Source organism: Giraffa tippelskirchi, chromosome 10 (assembly GCF_054371585.1).
Source record: "Giraffa tippelskirchi isolate mGirTip1 chromosome 10, T2T-mGirTip1v1.2.pri, whole genome shotgun sequence".
Classification (NCBI taxonomy): Eukaryota; Metazoa; Chordata; class Mammalia; order Artiodactyla; family Giraffidae; genus Giraffa; species Giraffa tippelskirchi.
This window is the reverse complement of record NC_137284.1, coordinates 44528419-44550103: the sequence shown is the minus strand read 5'-3', so window position 1 is coordinate 44550103 and position 21685 is coordinate 44528419. Positions and strand designations below refer to the sequence as shown.

The following is a 21685-nucleotide window of genomic DNA, read 5'->3' as shown; positions in this document are numbered from 1 at the left end:
TCACCAACTCCCGGAGTCTACCCAAACCCATGTCCATCGAGTCGGTGATGCCATCCAATCATCTCATCCTCTGTTGTCCCCTTCTCCTCCTGCCCCCAATCCTACCCAGCATTAGGGTCTTTTCCAATGAGTCAACACTTCGCATGAGGTGGCCAAAGTATTGGAGTTTCAGCTTCAACATCAGACCTTCCAATGAACACCCAGGATTGATCTCTTTTAGGATGGACTGATTGGATCTCCTTGCAGTCCAACGGACTCTCAAGAGTCTTCTCCAACACCACACTTCAAAAGCATCAATTCTTCGGCACTCAGCTTTCTTCACCGTCCAACTCTCTCATCCATACATGACCACTGGAAAAACGATAGCCTTGACTAGATGGACTTTTGTTGGCAAAGTAATGTCTCTGCTTTTAAATATGCTATCTAGGTTGGCCATAACCTTCCTTCCAAGGAGTAAGCGTCTTTTAATTTCATGGCTGCAGTCACCATCAGCAGTGATTCTGGAGCCCCAAAAAATAAAGTCTGACACTGTTTCCACTGTTTCCCCATCTATTTGCCATGAAGTGATGGGACCAGATGCCATGATCTTAGTTTTCTGAACGTTGAGCTTTAAGCCAACTTTTTCACTCTCCTCTTTCACCTTCATCAAGAGGCTCTTTAGTTCTTCTTCACTTTCTGCCATAAGGGTGGTGTCATCCGCATATCTGAGGTTATTGATATTTCTCCTGGCAATCTTGATTCCAGCTTCTGTTTCTTCCAGCCCAGCGTTTCTCATGATGTACTCTGCATATAAGTTAAATAAGCAGGGTGACAATATACAGCCTTGACGTACTCCTTTTCCTATCTGGAACCAGTCTGTTGTTCCATGTCCAGTTCTAACTGTTGCTTCCTGACCTGCATACAGGTTTCTCAAGAGACAGGTCAGATGGTCTGGTATTCTCACCTCTTTCAGAATTTTCCACAGTTTATTGTGATCCACACAGTCAAAGGCTTTGGCATAGTCAATAAAGCAGAAATAGATGTTTTTCTGGAACTCTCTTGCTTTTTCGATGATCCAGTGGGTATTGGCAATTTGACCTCTGGTTCCTCTGCCTTTTCTAAAACCAGCTTGAACATCTGGAAGTTCACGGTTCACGTATTGCTGAAGCCTGCCTTGGAGAATTTTGAGCATTACTTTACTAGCATGTGAGATGAGTGCAATTGTGCGGTAGTTTGAGCATTCTTTGGCATTGCCTTTCTTTGGGATTGGAACGAAAACTGACCTTTTGCAGTCCTGTGGCCGCTGCTGAGTTTTCCAAATTTGCTGGCATATCGAGTGCAGCACTTTCACAGCATCACCTTTGAGGATTTGTGGCTGTATTTGGAGATAGGGCCTCTAAAAAATAATTTAGGTTAAATGAGGTCTTAAAGATTGGACCTTAAACTGATAAGACTCAGTGCCCTTATAGGAAGGGACACTAGAACTCCAAAGACACTCAATACCTGTTTCTTTCTTCCCCTCTCTCTCTTCCCCTTCCCCTCCCCTCATGTGTCACTCACTAAAGAGGGGCACGTGAGAAAAAAGTGAGAAGTCAGGAATGCGGTCTTCACTAGAAACTGAATTGGCTAAAATCTAGATCGTGGACTTCTACCCTCCAGAACTTTCAGAAAATAAATTTCTGTTGCTTAAGCCACCCAGTCTATGGTATTCTGTTACAGCAGCCTGAGATAAGACAACAAGGAATTGATGTACTTACTATGATGAAAAAAATCACTTCATTTGAAATTTGGATCTTTATCCAACGATGTTGTTGTTGTTCAGTTGCTAAGTCGTAACTGACTCTTTGTGACTCCATGGACTGCAGCTCACCCAGCTCCTGTGCCCATGGGGTTTTCCAGGCAAGAATACAAGAGTGCTTTGCCATTTCCTCCTCCAGGGGCTCTTCCTGACCCAGGGATCAAACCTGAATCTCCTGCAGTGGCAGGTGGATTCTTTACCACTAAGCCACCAGGGAAGTCCATCCAACTTGAAGGTAAATGACTTTAGCCCGATATTTTGTTTCCTCATCTCCAATATGGGCAACTCTAGACCACTTTGTCGACTCTTAGTGACACTACAGGATCAGAGAACCTCTGAATCATCTTAAAGAGCTTCATGAACGCAAGCCTGTGCAGCATTGTTATTACACGCAGAGCCAGGGTCCTTTCCAGAGCACCCCGACGACCAGGCTCCAGTGGCCTGAGCACTGGGCGGGCTCCCCAGCCTCTCCTGGAGGCCCCTCTCTCTCTACACACCACATTGTTTTCTAATTGATTAATTAAGAAAGCTGATGGCTAATATGTTAACTAAAGCGGTATGTTGTGTATATTCCAAGTGGATAAGGAAAAAACTACCTACAGAACACCTGAGGCTCCACTTCAAAATGGTAAATGGTTATGTCAGGGTCAGGTGGTTATGGGCATGAGTATAATTTTCTTTTTTATATTCGTGTACACTCTTTAAATCTTCAACAAACAATGAATCATTCTTGAATGAAGAGAAAGAAAAACCCACATAGGATGCAGGCTGTTGATTCTTCTAAAGAGAAGACCCATATCCCTGTTCCAACAACCTCACCCGCTCCCTTGAGCAGAACAGAGGAAAGAACAGCCCTGGAGCTAGGGGATGACTGCACGCCTCCCCCAGGAACCTCCCTCTCCCTGTGGCCTTCCCTCAGTGAACCAGAGAGGTCCTGGGACAGCACTTGCCACACTCCCAGACTCTCTTCTCCATCAGCTCAGGTCACTGAGAGCTGATTTCATTCCAAAATGTCCAGGATGTCCAACCCCATCCCCTTGCCCTTCCTGAAACACCCCTGCTTTCAGAGTCCAGTAAGAAATCCCAGCTCATGCCCAAAGCACACATGTAGCCCCTGCCAGGCACACAGGCGCTCAGTCAATGTGGTTTTCCCTTCTTACTGGACCCCACACAGAAAGCTCCCTTTTAGATAAAAGTATCATTTTTGGTGCATAGACATTTGCTATAGAGGACTTCCCTGGCAGTCCAGTGGTTAAGACTGGAAGCTTCCACTGCAGGGAGCGCAGGTTCCATCCCTTGTCTGGGAACTAAGATCCCGCATACCACACAGCCTGCCCCACCCCCCCACCCCCCAAAGAAAGAAATTTGCTGTATACAGCACAGGCTAAAACTTGCTGTACATAGTCCCAGAGCTATGCAGAAGCATAAACTGTATCTGCTTAATAAACACGGTAGCACTTCATTCTGTGGCTGAAAACTATGCATGCTAATTTTCTGGAAGACAGAAGGCGATTGTCACACAAATTAAGTTTCCTCACAGACAAAAGCAGCTGTCTTACCTCACTTCCCATCCCCATGGTCCTGTTCAACAGCCTAGATTTGAAACTACTGCAGGAAGTATGTTTAAACTTGAGAGAAAATACAGTTCTGGACATCTGGATTCATTAAAAAATAACCTAGCCCCTTCTCTCCCTAAGGATAATAATGATAAACCCACCTTTAATGTAGTCACACTCTTATGCTACACCCTGAGTATATTTTTAAAAATTATTCTTCTGTTTATCATTCAGAATATGTTTAACCAACAGGTTGTGCCTTGATTACAGACCATTGATATCCATTAATTAATACACTTATTTGGGTTTCACATCTGTGGCTAAATTTTGCCTTGTAATAGAAAAAAGGAATTAAAAGACTAACCAAACTTTCAGATGCCAGCACACAAATATGCAATTTCTACATAAATCAGTATTTTTTTCAGGAAATAAACTGCAAACTTGAAAGCAAATCATGATACCGCCAACCATCCGTGTGTGTGTGTGTGCACGCACGTGTGCTCAGTCACTCAGTCATGTCCGACTCTTTGCGACCTTCCATGGACCATAGGCCACCAGGCTCCTCTGTCCATGAGATTTTCCAGCCAATAATACTGGAGTGGGCTGCCATTTCCTTCTCCAGGGATGTTCCCAACCCTGGAATCAAACCTGAGTCTCCTGCAGCTCCAGCTCCTGTACTGGCAGGCAGATTCTTTACCATCCTTACTCTGTATTAAAAAAAAAAAAATTGCAAATCTTCAGTTGTGTTCTCGATACTAGGCTAAATCCTAAAGCACCTGCCAGAAGGACAATGGAGGGAATATGTCACAGGAGAGGGAGCAGAGTAAGCCAAGGGTCAGCGTGAGAAGAGAGAAGTGTGTGGGAGCACTTGTGTGTTTTCCCTGATGGCTGGAGCACACACAATAAGGAAATGTTCGGGGAAACACTAACTGAAACGGCCCCCTCGGGCCCGGCACCATAGTAACCATTTGCATGAGTTATTTTAGGACAGGAGGTCCTAGTGAAGAACGCAGAACCAACAAGGCACCACCAACCAGAATAATTCAAGAAAAGTCAAAAGGACACGCTATGTGTTCTACCAGCCTCCCAGAATCCTCCTGGTTGGAATCCATCTTGGATGAGCAACTCGTGGCCACCAGGAAGGACCCTAAGTTAGAATGATCAGCCAGAGACAACCTCAAAACTAATCCCATCACCAAAAAATCCCAAGACTGCCAGCCACATGGCAAAGCAGTTCCCCGAGGTGTCCTCACCCTCCTGCTCCCCCTACACTGGCCACCCCTTCCCAGTGAAGTCTCTTGCTTTGTCAGCCCGTATGTCTCCTGGGACAGTACATTTCTGAGTGTTAGATAACAGCTCGGGCTTCCCTGGTGGCTCAGCTGGTAAAGAATCCGCCTGCAATGCAGGAGACCCTGGTTCAATTCCTAGGTCGGGAAGATCCCCTGGAGAAGGGATAGGCTACCCACTCTAGTATTCTGGCTCGGAGAATTCCATGGATTGTATAGGCCAGGGGTTGCAAAGAGTCGGACACAACTGAGCGACTTTCACTTTCAGAAATAGCTCACTCTCAGGCCCTGGAAAGGGACCCCTTTCAGAAGAAGTGATGCAGGATCTTTAAAATCCATCTCAGCTCTAAAATCCACTGCTTTGGGTGATTAGAGTAGATCTGGGCTTTTCTGTGGCTCAGATCTAGGAAAGCAGAAATAATTTTGGGCCCCCAGAGCAGGACATGCATTTAGACCAAACTGATTTGTCCAGACACAGGTAGGAGGCAGGCACTATATCTGAGTCCAGCAAAGTTAGAGACTGGGCTTCTCTTCCCAGCTAAGCCTCTAAAGCACTCCCTGCTCAGCCTGAAGCACAGAGATGGGCCCCAAGGCTGAGGGTTTGGGTGGATACCAGCCTCAGCCTGGACCTGATGTCATGAATGCGTCAGGCTCCCACTAGGGGCGGAAGCACCTACATGATGAGAAAGGCATGAGCCGCCCAGTGATCCCTGAGGAGTTCGTCCTTCCAGCAAAGCAGAGTGTTTAAGACATCTCCTGACTTGGCCACTTACTCACCTTTGAACATGACAAGCTACTTACGCTCTTTACACATTAGGGTCCTTATTTGCAAAATGAGAAAAAAAAAAAATGCCCACCTGCCTCACTGTGTGTGTAGGTGTGTGTGAGAGAGAGAATAAAGAGCATTTAGCAAAGTAAACTACAGAGTAAAGGCTAGCATTTTGTTTTTTCATTTTCTTGGCTGCGATTGGGTCCTCTTTGTGGTGCACATGGGCTTTCTCTAACTGCAGCACTCAGGCTTAGTCACTCCGTGGCATATGGGATCTTAGTTCCCCAGCCAAGAATCAAACCTGCGTCCCCTACACCCCTGCACTGGAAGACAGATTCTTAACCACTGGACCACCAGGCAAGTCCCAAGTGTTAGCTACTTTTGTTATGGTTGGTCTCTTTAAAGGACAGTTAGGGGGCATCTGGCTTCTCATATATCTTTGCAAGTCCAAGCTTTTCAAGTTAATATTTATAATATCACCACTATAATTATGTGAAAATTCCCTGGTTAGTTAGACAAGTCACATTGGTGTTCTAAGGTGGTCAGTGTGCAGCTAAGAAACCATTACATAAACCAAATCCACTCCTTCTGCTGGTGAGCTTGAAATGTCTCTTATTAAAAATTAACACCTCCAAAAACAAAACCTTTGGGCCATGAAAAGGCAGGTTTTGCTGGAAAGCATTCATTCATTTATTCAAGGCACTGATGCCTTATTATGGATCAGGCACCATTAAGGAGCTAGTGATACAAGCCCAGACAGAAAGCAGATGATAATCTTTGCCCCAGAGGAGTTTACATTCTGGTGAAGAGAGACAAAAAAGAAATGAAGAAAATAAAATATATGATGATAGGGACTGTGGAGAGAAAAAAGGCAGGAGAGGGAGGCAGGCAGGTAAGAGTCTTCACGGCGTCACCTGAATGAACAGTGGGTGCAACAGAGGGATCTGTGTGGGAGTGAACGGGAGAGGGTGCAAGGCTGATGACGCAGCACAAGCAAAGGCCCTGGGTGGGAGCAGGCTGCTCTGCTGGGGGACGGGAATGAGAGCACTGTGGCAGGAGTCAATGAGATAGAGAAAGGGGAAGATGAAGTCGGAGAGAAACCAGGTCCAGATCTAGTCTTTGCCAAGTTGACTCAGAGTCAGAGAGGAAGCCATTAGCATTCTGAGCAGAGAAAAGAGACAATCTGACAAAGGTTTAGCAATATTACTGAGCTGAGGTGTTGAAAAGAACACAGCACATAAGGGTAAAAGTGAGGAGCATAGTTAAGAGGCTTCTGCAACAATCCAAAAGGGAGATAATGGTGATCTGAACCAAGGTGAGAACAATAAAATATGGTCAGATTCTGAAGCTATTTAATTTAAAAATATATAACAAATATGTTTAATATAGAAATGTATAATTTACAAATATAATTTATAACTTCATAGTATATTTATTATAGTTATTATTATATGTACATGTATATATATATATACACACACATGTATATACATGCATGCCAGGAAGCAACAGTTAGAACTGGACATGGAACAACAGACTGGTTCCAAATAGGAAAAGGAGTACATCAAGGATGTATATTATCACCCTGCTTATTTAACTTATATGCAGAGTACATCATGAGAAACGCTGGGCTGGATGAAGCACAAGCTGGAATCAAGATTGCCAGGAGAAATATCAATAACCTCAGATATGCAGATGACACCATCTTTATGGCAGAAAGTGAAGAGGAACCAAAAAGCCTCTTGATGAAAGTGAAAGAGGAGAGTGAAAAAGTTGGCTTAAAGCTCAACATTCACAAAACTAAGATCATGGCATCCGGTCCCATCACTTCATGGTAGGATCTATAGATGGCATTAAAAGCCAGGAGACTAGACATCGCTAAGGAATGCATCTTGTTTCAGAAGAGAAGTGAACTGACCCCAGGGTATCCCTATGTTTCACAACAAAGGAACCTACAAGACATCAGCAAGGGAGGCTGAGAAGGCAGGAGCAGTGTGGTGGGAGGAAAGCCAGTGTCTCCTTCCATGAAGAATGAGTCTCAAGGATGAGGCAAGATATGAGGGATTGTGTCCAATACTGTTGATGGGTTAGAGAAGAAGAGGGCTGAGTGCTGACCACAGGGCCACTGATAACACTGACGAGTATTTTCAGGGGCACGGTAAGGATGAAATGGAAAGGAAATGAGAGAAACAAGAATTAGCAACTACTGGGACTTCCCTGGCAGTCCAGTGGTTGGGAATCTGCGTTTTCACTGCAGGGAGCCTGGGTTCTGGGTTCAGTCCCTGGTCAGGGAACTAAGATTCCACATGCCTTGCAGGATGGCCAAAATAAATAAAATGAAACAATTTTTAAAATGACCCTCTGCTTAAAAAAAATAAATAAAAAAGAATAAGCAAATCTTCAAGGAAGTTTAGTGAAAGGGGAGCAGAAAATGGGGCGGTGTCCTGAGGGAGATGTGAAATCAAATGAAGGTTTTTTTTTTTTTTAAAGTCGATAAGAATTCCATCATCTATGCATGCCATTAGAAAGTAAAGGAAAGCAGGAAAGAGACAGTGCAATAGGAATTTTCATTCAGGATCAGGCGACCCAGATCTTGGTCCCCATACCTGAGCCTGGAACTAAAACACAGGTGAGAAGCAAGGAAAACTGTCCCCACCTTGACAAGCACTAGAGCCAGTCCTAGGGGACTAACCCTTCCAACACTGGAAGTTTCCAAATCGCCAGCCAACGTGTGTGACTGAGATCACGGGAGAGGTCACGTAGAGAACACCTGGTCTTGTGCAGACCCCGCGGGTTATCTATGACTGTTTTTACAGCTCTGCCCCTCTTCCCCTCGAGGCCTGACCTCTCGCCCTGACTCCGGAGCCCAGGAAGCTGGGCCTGGTGCTCACAGAGGATTATCTTCAGGCTCTAGCAGCTCCAATGGGGAGTTGTCAGTACATTCACAAGGAATGGACAGGGAGGGAATGACGTGGGAAAGCTTTCTTTTCTGAGATCAGGTTTAACTACCCTTCACCAAAGAGCTAACCAAGTGTGGTCCCAGCAAACCAGGAGGATTTTTAAAAAATGCAAGTATCTGATTTATGAGGCTCATTCCCTAGCAATACTTTTTGAAAACACATAGCACAAAACAGAATTTTAGATGCTGTAGGTTTTGTTTTAGTTGCAGCAAGGTCCTTATCTTCCTGCAACCCCTATCTGAGGGGTGGAGGAGGGAAAACAAGCAAGATAAGGCAAACACGTGCAGATTTACAATATGGGTAAACAAACAGATGATAAGAATGAACATAAACATGCACATTAAAACACAAAAGGCATAAATTCATTCACTTACTGATATACTGCCCTGTTCCAGGCAAGATCTGAAATGAGGAAATGCGTAAATAAGCCAGGCTGCAGAGCTAAAGAACAGGGCAGGCGAGAAGCAGACTCAGGTCCTGATCAGTTCTAAGGCTCTCCCTCTATCCCTCTGAGCCACAGTCTCTTCATTGCTAAGGCAGCAGGCAGAACCTGACGAACAGGGCCTTCTCTATCTCAATGCTTTTTAAAAATATTTATTTATTTACTTATTTGACTGCAGCAGGCCTTAGTTGCACCATGTGACATCTAGTTCCCTGACCACGGATTGAACCCAGGCCCCCTGCATTGGGAGCACAGAGTCTTAACCGCTGGACCCCCATGGAAGTCCCTACCTCAATGCTTTCTTGACTTCACAATTCATCTTATTTCCCCAAAAGTATTTCTCAGCCCAGGAGTGACTTCTGTTTAACAAATGCACGCCTCCACACACTTAAGATCAGAGACAATGCATTTGCTCTGCAACTTTCCTGCACCTGCCAAATGGTTTCATACATAGGCCAATTTAACAAATGCCACAGCCCTCAGTTCCATGGTCAGTCCAACGTGTCCAGTTGACAGCAGACACATTCTGGAAGAGCTGCCCCCTGGTACATGTGGCACTCTGGAGTAGACTGGCTCTTTCCAAGCCAGCATCACAATGTTGAAGATGGCTGCAGGGGCTCAGGGCAGTGATCACTAAGCTCAGCGGCTTAAAAATCCAACTCCACAAAGCAACTCATGGAAAGCAGGGCTGGCTTCTTCAAGAAGTATTATGACTGCTAGTCTCAAACCAAAAGAGAAAAAATGATGGGGATCATTTAAAGGGGAGCACAAATATTTGGAAGGGTGAGGGGAAATCTTAACCACAGCAGAAAAAATGTGAAATAGAAGATGTGGAAGAGGACTTCCCTGATGGTGTGGTAGTTGAGAATCCGCCTGCCCATGCAAGGGACATGGGTTCGATCCCTGGTGCAGGAAGATTCCGCATGCCACGGAGCAACTAAGCTCGTGTGCCACCACTGCTGAGCCCACGCTCTGGAGCCTGTGCTCTGCAACAGGAGAAGCCCCGCAGTGAGAAGCTTGCACGCTGCGACTAGAGCGTAGTCCCCGCCTGCGCACCTAGCCTGCATGCAGCAAGGCAGGCCCAGTGCAGCCAGAAAGGAATGAATAAATAACAAAGAATTTTTAAAAATTAGACTTGGAAGATTTGGGGTTTGCCTATTACTCTGCACAAAATTCTACTTCCTCACAATGGCATTTCTGATTCAAAAAGCAAGATAGGAAACCCAGGTCCAAAGTAAGAGCTAAATATGGCTACAGTATAAGATACTATACTGTACATTGGGCAGAAGAAGAACAGTTATAAAGGACTCATGGTGCTTCTGAGTAAGTTTCTCAGCCACGCTGCACATCGACTATCTTGTGATACCGTCATGGCAAGTTCTCATTCCAAACCACCTCAGGATGCAGATTTTTAAACACCACTTAAAGGATCTTCTCCCAAAAGAATCAAATTACTATGTAGAATCTACTCCTCTATTAAAAATTAATAAATTTACTAGGTCCTAGATAGAGGACTTCATTTGTTTTATAATGAAAGAAAAGCTTTGATCTGCAATTCTCCAAGGTTCGATTATTGTTATTCTTCAGCACTTCTCATTAAAAATAAATATCTTCATTCTCTAAGATACACCTGCAAAGCACTTAAAACACCCATTTGAACAATAGGAAACCTATTTTCGTCTCCTTGCAAAAGAACCTAGTGTTTCAAGTGCTCCTGCAATGGGAAAAGCATTGTTCGTCTGTACCCAGGCACCATTCTGGGTGGTGAAGGACCAAAATTGAAGGTTTGTGACTAATCAGTATTTACAGAGCAAGCTCAAAGGGCAATGTCTTAAGGCTGAAGATCTGAGCTGTAATCAGAATTCTTCACTTACTGTCTTTTGCTCAAGAGGAAGTAAGGAGCCAACGTGTGAAGTCACAGATTGATTCACTGAATACTTCAGGCTCCACCCCTAACACAGCCCAAACCACCAGGAGTAGCTTTTCTTGAATACATGCCACAAGCCTTAATAGGAAAAGGCAAGTGAGCTCTTAGTATATAACCTAAAAAAATGGCTGGCAACAGCTAGAGGTTTTCTCCCATGCTATCACTACAATAAAATGCTCATAATTGGGCCCCTAAGTGTTTAATGTGTGATTAAGACAAGGGAACTGTGAGGCTTTTCAAAACAAACTGGTTCAGAGAATATTGCTGCTGCACATGTGGTCATTTAGGAACACAGCTACACCAAAAACATGTTCCAAATTTAAATAACAGAACCCATTCCACTCCAGTAACTATTTGTTGATTACATACAGAACAAACACAGTATGTTCCCTCCCGTGAGTAAAAAAGGAAGGTTTCACAAAGCTATTTCCAGAATTTGGGCATCCACATCCTTCACCCACCACTAGATTATCCAGGCTTCTGCAACATGAAATTTAGAATAATCAAAAACCCTGGACCGATGCTGTCACTGGCAGTGATTGCCTGCCTAGAAGTCGATGAAATAGACTTGAACCCTGAATTTTTCCAATCCACCAACACCGCACACTGAATCTCTGTAATAAATCATCTGCTGGAGTGACAAAGCATCACCAGCGATGTGTGTCCCTACTGCCAAAACTGGGGAGAGTTTCCCATTAGGAAGTGTCTCTGATCTAAAGCCTGGAGCCAGCAGGAAAGGGAGTCAGTCAGTCCCCAGGGAAAGGAGGGAGTCCTGCTGTTGTTGAGGAGCAGCTTCTGCCAGCACTCCCATCCTGGGGAAGAGCATGAGCAGCAGCATTCAAGATGCTGCCAAGCTGTTCACCCGCTGCCTGCCATCCTGCCCACCAGGCCCCATCATCTTCTGAGGAGGGGCACGCACACAAAGTGGAACATTCTAGAAAACAAAACACAGAATCCCCTCAATATGCTGCCATATCCACCCTTTACTGCCTCAACTCAACACAGAGGCAAACACATAAGGACTAGAGAGAAGTTTTCTTCGTTTTGGCATGGAAGTAAAAATACAGGGATGCCTCCTCTTAGACGAAACACTGACGTGGACAACAGAGCCAGATCGAAGACCCTTCTGGCAAGATCCTGCTTTTCCCCAAGTATAAAGGAAAGATTTCCAAATTTCACTACGAGATTACTTCATGAAAACAGAAGAGACCTAACTGTCCGCGCCCAGATGTCACACCGATGATCAAAGAGCCACTTGAGTAGAGGCTTCAAGTGAGTGGCAAGGAAGGGAAGCCCCTCAGAACAGAACACGGCCAGCACTTCACAAGTGCACTGTCACTTCGGCCCCAGTGTGCTCTCTCCCCTTTCTCCGCATACAGTTGCATAGTCCACTTAAAGTCTGTTTGGCAAAACAAAGGTAATAATAATACCACGTTAATAGATAACAGCTTGTTCCCAGCAAAAAACTAGATGTGTACACCCGTGTGTGTCTAACTGGAAAAACAAACAGACTGGGTAGGTTTTCCATGAACCCAGTTGCACGTGGAGCTGTGCACACGCAAGTCACAAGCAGAGGCTGCCGAGCTGTCTCCACTGCGCTGGGCTCTCACTCCTCTCCTGGGACAAAGGGAAGACATCGGTTCCATGCTGTCTCCACTTTCCTGGACCCCCCCATTTGTGTCCCAGGGAGAGTCACTGAGCTGATGACAGCCCACTGCCCCCTGCCCTCCTCTTTCTGCTCCCCCCGGTCCTCGCAGCATGAGGGCTGCAGGAAGAGAATGCCTGCAGTGTCATTTTCCTAGGAGAAAACGCTACTACCCATAAGCTAGGAGCATCCAACTCCGATATGGATGGAAACTTCTGTTTCTGATGCCCCTGAGGTGAGCAATATTGTCTTTGGCTATATTTCAGCAACTTAATTCCACTCAGACGATATTGACAGAGGCTCCTCCGTGTGCCAGCACTGCACTCAAGCTGGGGAAACAAAGTCGTCTCAGCCAGTTGCAGTCATCTGTGGCGAAGACTGATCTGCAAGCATCTGCAGGACAATGGTATCGAGGTACTGTGTTGGAAGCAAGTGCAAAGAGCCAAGGGGCAGAGTAACCAAGTCCTCCAAGCACTCAGCCTCTGCAAAGTTCATCTAAAAAAAAAATCCAGCACAGGTTTGTTCAAACACAGCATGGCCCAAGGTTGACAAACGAAAACAACACACAAGTACTTTCCAGTGGGATGAGCCCATTCCAAGCACACTGGCTTTCTTCCCATTCTAGTCCTACTCGGTCCTGAACTCCTTAAAGGATTTCCCAGGCTCTGATCCTCATAACATGATATTCCCATTCTGATTCCTCAGCTTTCTTTACCTTAAACCCTAAGAGATGGAGTCTTTAGAACTGGTGCAAAGGTCAGCGAGCTGCAAATTTATTGCCTATTTGTTGCCTTTTCTGCAAAGCCCATATCAGATCCCAAGCTCCTTTTCTAACATGATTTCCATTTGCTTACCTCGGGGAATCCCACATTCCATCCAGAAGGAATCACTCTTGCATTCACAGAGGCTTGAATGCATTCCCATTTCTGTATATTTAATATGCTGCCTCCACTTCTGTGATGCCCTCTCTCCTTTTCTTCATGTCCATCCTGCAAGCCAGCTCAGATGCCATCTCCTCCACCATCTTCCCAACGGAATTGTACTTCATCCCACACATATGTGTTTATATATTCATCATACATTTATTAAAAACCTGTGCTGTGTTGTGCCTGGTTACTAGGGAGGTAGAGATGAATGAACAGAATTTGTTCCAAGTTCTCACAAAACTCAGAGACCTGGACATACAGAAATGCAATACAATAGGATACAAGATTTAATAAAGTCCCCAAAACACAAAAGGTTTCTTGGGACTTTATTACCATCTGCCTCAGTGAGGCAGCAAAGGCTTTAAATAAGAAGTCTTATCACCCTTTCTAGATATTAAATTACTTTAGGGTCAGGGTCTAGTGAGTTTAAGGTCAGGGTCTACTTAGTTTCTGCAAGGTACAGTAGCCCAATAAATAATGTGAAATAAAGGAATAAATGCATGAATGAGTGACTGACATAGCCAACTCATCCTATGGCTCTCACTTTGTTCAAGGCCACTTCAAAGAAGATTTTCAGAAAGCACCAGGATTCCAATTGCACTGAATGCATCCTAGCTCTTCCTGAATTGAAGGTGAGACCAGAAGCTTATTCAAGTGAAAGTGAAAGCGAAGTCGTTCAGTTCTGTCCGGCTCTTTGCAACCCCCTGGACTGTAGCCCACCAGGCTCCTCCATCCATGGGATTTTCCTAGCAAGAGTACTAGAGTGGGTTGCCATTGCCTTCTCCAGGCGATCTTCCCCACCCAGGAATCAAACCCAGGTCTCCGGTATCACAGGCAGATGCTTTACCCTCTGAGCCACCAGGGAAGCCCTCTAGTGAATAGCCCATCATTAACTGTAAATGTTGCAAAAGAAACTGGATTCAACTCTTCAGGGTATTCACTGAACTGAGAGCTAAAAACTCTCTGAAACCCAAACTGGGAAAACTAATGAGCAGAGAATCTAAGAGGTATTACAGAGCCAGTGTTTTGATAGAACCAGGCCTACCTGACTGTCACAGTATCTAAGATGACTCAGAAAGTGATCTAAGGTTTAATTCTTAAGGTGGCAGTTTTGTGTCAAAAACTTTGTCTGATGAATTTTATAATACTCCAACCTACCTGTCAAGTACAAAAACTCCTAATCCCTCGTAACTCAGGGGCAAAACTTGCCACAGATAAGTAGGCCTCAGATTTGGTTTTGCTTTAATGGGGATAAAATGGTTACTGGTGTGATCTTTTCTGGGGAGATAAAGCCAAGATGAGAGAGGAAGAATTTCCAAAGAATTGGTCTGAGCTGTTGACAGAGCACTGAACTAGGATTTGCACAGGAGTAGAATTCGGAAGGTCGTGTTCCAATACCAGCCCTGTAATTTAATTGTGACTGTGGAGAGATCATTCTAACTCTACACCCTAGTTTTCTCACCTATAAAACAAGGATAAGCATACTTACATCAAAGGCTTATTCTGTAAAAGCTAAATCAGATTGTAAATTTCGGGTAACAGCAAACAGAAAAGATAGAAATGATGGTTACTGAAGTCCCAACCAGTGCTAAAATTTCCTGCGTTTACAGCAAAGCTAATGTTCAACAAAAATTAATTCACACTTCCTAAGCAGCCTCTTCAGAGGGGTCAAAGAGTATTACTGGGGCTTCCCAGGTGGCGCTAGTGGTAAAGAACCCGTCTGCCAATGCAGGAGATATAAGAGACGCAGGTTCAATCCCTGGGTCGGGAAGATCCTCTGGAGGAGGTCATGGCAGCCCACTCCAGTTTTCTTGCCTGGAGAATGTCCTGGACAGGGGAGCCTGGTGGGCCACAGTCTATAGGGTCACACACTGAAATGACTGGGACAGAACAAAGAACATTACTATTATTGTTGCACAAATGAAACAATAGAGGAAGAACTTAAGCTGTACTCATTCTATTTTCCAAACATCCCTGCACCATTTTACATTGTAAACTCTCAACCTCCATGGACATAACACCTCCTGCCGCCCACACTTAGCCTCCTACCCACTCACAAGAGGCGGAGTTCAGTGGGCCCCCAGAGGGTCCCTCTCCTTTCCGTGCCTCCCCTTGACTGCCAGTCTTCCTCACCACAAACCTCCTTCCCCAGGCTTCACAACACGGCCTTGCTCAGCATCCACAGGGATGTTCAAGGCTTTAAACATAATTCCAAACTGTTTCCTCCGTCATCCCCTCCCACCCTCTTCTTTTAAACTAAGACGAATGACCTCTTTGCTGTCCTCCAATTCATTTTGTCATCTACCACTTTTGTTTTTCCCTCCAGCCATCTCCACCACCTGCCATTTTCTATACCACTCTCCATATCTTACCTATGTTTCAAGATTCAGCTATGTTACTTCCTCCAAGAAGCCCTTATAGATACACCTAGTGGAAATCAAAGATACACCTGTTCCTCAGATTCTCCTGGACACTGTATGTTTATCATTGTACTTATCAAAGTTCATGTTGTAGCCTGTCTATACATAGTATCTCCTATGAGACTGAGAAATAATTCTGTGGACCGGGAGTCAAGCTTTCTCATCCTTATCTATAGTTCTTTTCATAGCACTACAAATGGTAAGCATTTTGTACCTTCTTGTTGAACTGAACGGAACTGAATGTATTTATCCTTCACTGTGTTTTCCACAGATATGGACAGAATGCCTTCTATTAATACATACCAGACGCAGTCATAGGCTCCGCGGAAACAGCTGTGAACAAAACTACCATTCATCTTTTCATCTACTGGAGGTTAGAGAGACATAAATAAGGTAAACTATATATGTCTGCTGGTGACAATGACTATACAGAAGAATAAAATAAAAATCAGATAGGGCTTCCCTGGTTGCTCAGTGGTAAAGAACTCGCCTGCCAATGCAGGAGACATAAGAGGCACAGGTTTGATCCCTGGGTCAGGAAGATCCCCTGGAGGAGGGCATGGCAACCCACTCCAGTATTCTTGTCTGGAGAATCCCATGGACAGAGGAGCTTGGTGGGATATAGTCCATGGGGTTGCAAAGAGTCAGACATGACTGAAGTGACTTAGTACGCAAGAGACCTGGACAAATAAAATTTTTAGTTTTAGATTGACTGGTTGGGGAAGGCTCAGGTAAGAAAAATTCCTAAGGCAGAATTGGTGATACAAGGACACAATCATTTACAGGGCACTAACTATGTACAAAATTATAATTTTAATAATTATAATAATTATGTAAAATATAAGTACATATAATAATGTACAAAATATAACAGGCACTCACTGTTAAGGACTGAAATCTAAACAAGACATGCTTCATACCCTTGAGGATCCTTAAAGTCTCCTCACCTTCACAGAATAAACGAGGTAAACAAAAATAACTAATACAAGGCAAGAGACAGGAAGTCCTGATAAAGAGATTTCAAATCTCTGATAAGACCAAAGACATTAGGAAAAGCTTCAGGGAGCTGAAAGAAGGGGCAGTTTGTAGAGGTCAGATGGTGGGCGTGGGGATTTGAATAGTAGGACACCCTGAAATGTGAGGACTTCAGGTTAAGTTCCAAGAAAAGCAGCCTTCTAAACCTACCATCATTTCTCCCAGGCCCCCATGCTCTCCAGGTCTGCTGTTATCACACAGCAGGCCAGTGAATGATTAGGTAGTGGCCTAGCTCTGGAGGAGGTGTCATCGTTAGTTTCGGGGTTCACGACCTTTGACTGGGCACTCATCATAGGGAAGCTACTATGCTGGGGGAAAGTCACTGAAGACTCCTGTCTGCCCTGAAGAATATCACAGTCTGGGACTGGGAGAGATGAATAGATGAGTGACTAGCATCCAGTAGCACAGATGCACAGCTGAAGCTGAGCACAGGGCCTGCAGAAATGTGAAAGAGCGGGATCCCCAAGGGCAGCGGAGGTCCAGGAAGGCTTCCCAGGCAGGTGGACCCTTGAGCTCATCTGCATGTGTTTAATTAGAACTGTTTTCTTGATTATAAAACACACATACACTCGTGGAAACTTGGAAAACATAATAAATTAATATAAATATTTTATATAAATTTACTACATAAATAAAATATAAAGAAAAATTAAAATCACCTATAATTCTACCATGCAAAGAGCTTCTATCACTTTTAAGATATTTCCTTCTCGTGATATTTTCCAATCTCTCTCTTCCCCTCCTCATTAAATAGAGGAACAGACACTAAAACTAATAAATGAGAATAAATATACATGTGTTTGTGTTTCCTACTCTTCTAATTTAATATTACAGATGTTCTGTTATCAAAAAATCTATGAAAATGTAAATCTAATGCAAGGTAAATGCAGTATTGGATGGTGTTTATTAAATCATTTCCCTACTACTGGATAGTTAAGTTGTTTCAAAGTTAGTACTTTTGCTATTATAAACAGTAGCAATAAACATATTTGCACATAAATATTTGTTTCATTAACATAAATTCTTAGAAGTGGAATTATTAGGTCAAATAGAATACACACTATTTTAACCAGGCTTGAGTTTTGAAGGGGAAATACAAGTACTAGGAAAAGAAAGGCTACCCTGGTGGCTCAGTCAGTAAAGAATCTGCCTGCAATTCAGGAGATGAGGATTTGATCTCTGGGTCAGGAAGATCCCCTGGAGAAGGGCATCGCAACCCACTCCAGTCTTCTTGCCTGGAGAATCCCACGGACTGAGGAACCTGGCAGCTACAGCCCATACGGTCGCAAAGAGTCAGACAAGACTGAAGCAACGGAGCACGCATGCAGTACAACACGGAAGGGCCATGTTGATACAAGGAATAGTACATGGACATGAAACAACCTGACAACTTTCAGGAACTTCAAGTCATAACTGGGCAAGGCTAAATCAAAGGGGTACATATGATGAGAGAAGGGCGTAGCTGAAGGGAGGTGAAGCTGAAGAGACGGCCAAGGACCAACTCAAAAACACAAATTGTCTCGGGGCTGAGGTACTAGGATTTAACTCTGTCACAGAGCTAGTCACCAGAAACTCTGAAATAGTTTAAGGAAATAATGAACATGCTTGTATTCGTGATTTAGAGATCACGCTTGTGGAAATAATAGATGAGGGGTATGTTGAAAGGGAAAAGACACCTTGGAGACCTGCTTTAATATTCCAGGAGCAAACGAAGAATCCCCTGGAGCAAGGCAACAGTGAGGCACAAAAGGTGTACATACAAAGCATATTAATCTGACAGAATCTGCAAGATTTGGAGACTGATTTCAAAGACAGAGCACTGCTAACAAGAAGACCTGTAGGCGACCTGTCCCATTTGAGAGGGAGAGGGTGGCACGGACTGATGAAGTTCTAGAAGGACCTCGATGTCCCTCTTCCCAAATCCACTGTTCAGGTTCTCTCCAGAACCTTCCCTCTGTAGACATTTATTCAATATTCTTCCTTACTTCTGACAGATATGTCCTCATTACCTTAGAGCTTGGCCTCCAAACTGACCTATACTTGCCCTTATATAGAAGGCCTCAGCAGTCATCAGTGAAGGGAGGTTGAGCCATATGTTGGGATGGGTCACACCAAGGGCGGGAGACAGGTGGTACCTGATGGTATTTAGACAAATCTGCATACCCTAAGGTCATCTTATGGACAGTATAAAAAAGCTTAAAAACTCTTCTATAAAATGTATAGTAGTGACTATAAATGATGCCACTTTTCTTTGCACCCATCTCTGTACTGCTCAGGCTAGAATTCTATCCTCGTGGGAGAAGCATTTCCTGATTCAGAGCTTTTGTTTCCCTTACCTCTTCTCCTGATGTTCCTGCGGTCCTTGGAATCCAGCAGTGTACACCACAAAGGACAGGAAGCCACCCACGATGAAAACATTAACTGGCCACACAATCAACCAACACTGTATTTATCATCCTTGAGACAGACTGTCTCTCAGGATGGGCTGGTCTCCAGAAAAACGTCCCTTACTCAAACACGTATCTTTTCTAATTGGCACTCATGGCAAGGGGACCTAACATGAATCACTGCGTGAGGCAGATTAACTTTGTACAAACAGGATTCAAACCTAAAGAGCTGAATCACAACCTGTCTTTATTCATCCATTTATTTTGACATGTGCTTATGACTTCCTTATATAGGGACAGAATATATATATACACATACTATAAATTTATGAAGTATATATATGGGTGTATCTATATGTACTTCATAAAGAATACATATGTAAGATATTTGTATATATATATATAACTGTCCACCCACCTCAGCTTCAGTTTCCATTAGTATATACTGCCTAAAATTACTTCTAGATTTAATAAGTCCAAAAATGTGACCTTTAAAATTGTACACTGAAAGTCCAAAGAGCCCCGCAAATTCTAACTGTGCAGAGCATCCGAATAAAGGCCTGCTTACAGGGAGAGATGCTATCACAAAGAACAAACAGGAAGGAATGCTTATTCCAACAGGCAAAACCTCACAAATCTCCCAAAAATGTTCTACACGGGAGCAAACTCCAATTAAATATCCCTAACAAAGCTTCTTTTCAATCCAATACTTGGGTCAATGAATCTAAAAAGGTGATAGGTGATTAAAATAGGAAATCATGTCTTAAACGTGTAATTTTAACATAAAATACAGAGATATAAGTTCCTTTCAGTTCAGTTCAGTTCAGTCGCTCAGTCATGTCTGATTCTTTGTGACCCCATGGACCACAGCATGCCAGGCCTCCCTGTCCATCACCAACTCCCGGAGTTTACCCAAACTCATGTCCATTGAGTTGGTGATGCCATCCAACCATCTCATCCTCTGTCATCCCCTTCTCCTCCTGTCTTCAATCTTTCCCAGCATCAGGATCTTTTCAAATGAGACAGCTCTTTGCATCAGGTGGCCAAAGTATTGGAGTTTCAGCTTCAACATCAGTCCTTCCAATGTATATTCAGGACTGATTTCCTTTAGGACTCTCAAGAGTCTTCTCCAACACCACAGTTCAAAAGCATCAATTTTTCGGTGCTCAGCTTTCTTTATAGTCCAACTCTCACATCCATACATGACTACTGGAAAAACTATAGCCTTGACTAGATGGACCTTTGTTGGCAAAGGTTCCTTTACCTATCATTAGAGAAGACCAAGGCTTCTCTCAGCTCTGTTTTATATGAATGGCATATACAGGTTGTTGTCTATGATTTCTAGTTAGTCAGAATTCATCTGCCAAGCAGGAGACCCGGGTTCGATCCCTGGGTCAGGAAGATCCCCTGGAGAAGGAAATGGCAACCCACTCCAGTATTCTTGTCTGGGAAATCCCATGGACAGAGGAGCCTGGCAGGCTACAGTCCTTGGGGTCACAAAACAGTTGGACACAGCTTTGTGACTAAACAACAACAACATTCTTTAAAGTAAAGTAATAAGTTAGGGATACTTTCAAAGCAATCTTCAAGAGCTTACAATTGTTTTCCATTCTTAAACAGTTACCTCACTTGCCTTATTTGACAGAAACATTTTGGAAACTAGCTTTTCCACAGTATTTAATATGGAAAGAAACAACTATCTTTACACAAATGTATTTCACTAATAGGTACAACTGGTATCAACAAGTTTGAGTGCAACCAAAGCTTATTATTGTAAGCACCTAATGACTGTTGTGGACAGAAGCATGTGAGCACCTTGAAGAATAAGCTACCAGCTGGCTGTGATCAGTGAGTCACAAGTATCAGACTGTTTTATCAGAGTGGGAAGGGAATGTATGTGAGCCCAGAAAGGAACTCAGAAAGTGAGTTAGTTAGGAAAGATTTTGTCAGAAACAGAAATGAATTAATAACAAATATGGTTGTCCTATGTGTCTACATCAATTAAATAATGTCACAATTATGCTATATAACAAATACATCAAATTCAATGGAATACAATCAATCATAAGTGTTTCATTCTCATGCATATAGGTCCATAAGCTAGCTCTGATCTCAGCAGGTCAGCATCTCTGCTTCAAACTGTGGGTCAACTGAGCTTGATTCACCACTGCAGATGGAGCTGGGTCTGCTTGACACGCATATGTTCAGGCACCCAGCTACCTGCGGGAGGGCGGGGAGGGGTGGAAGTTCTTCTCATGGCAAAGCCAAAGCACAATTCACCTTTCAAACCTCTCTTCATGTCATGAGTGTTAATATTCCACTGGCTGAAGGGAGAAAGTCACCAAGGAACAGGGAGCAGATTCCACCAACCTTGAGGACAAATCCAGTGAAATGGGAAGTCCAAGATTCCAGAGTGGGAAAATATATTTCTCCCACAGGGACAGAGCAGGGAGTGAATATTTTCAACCATAATCTAATCTACCACATAGACCAAAGTAAAAGGCTTATTTGTGGTCTTGAGTATGTCAAAATTCTGGTTAAAATAAGAGACACAG

At 43.8% G+C, this 21685-nt stretch overlaps 1 protein-coding gene across 1 annotated transcript in view; it reads right to left on the bottom strand.

The window, feature by feature from the left end:
• FAT3 (FAT atypical cadherin 3) overlaps positions 1-21685 on the bottom strand; it is a 787529-nt gene that overhangs the window by 701910 nt on the left and 63934 nt on the right. Inside the window, exon 3 of the mRNA XM_081531110.1 lies at positions 3982-4040. Coding sequence (XP_081387236.1) covers positions 3982-4033 — 52 coding nt within the window. The 5' untranslated portion in view covers positions 4034-4040. The remainder of the gene's footprint in view (positions 1-3981; positions 4041-21685) is intronic.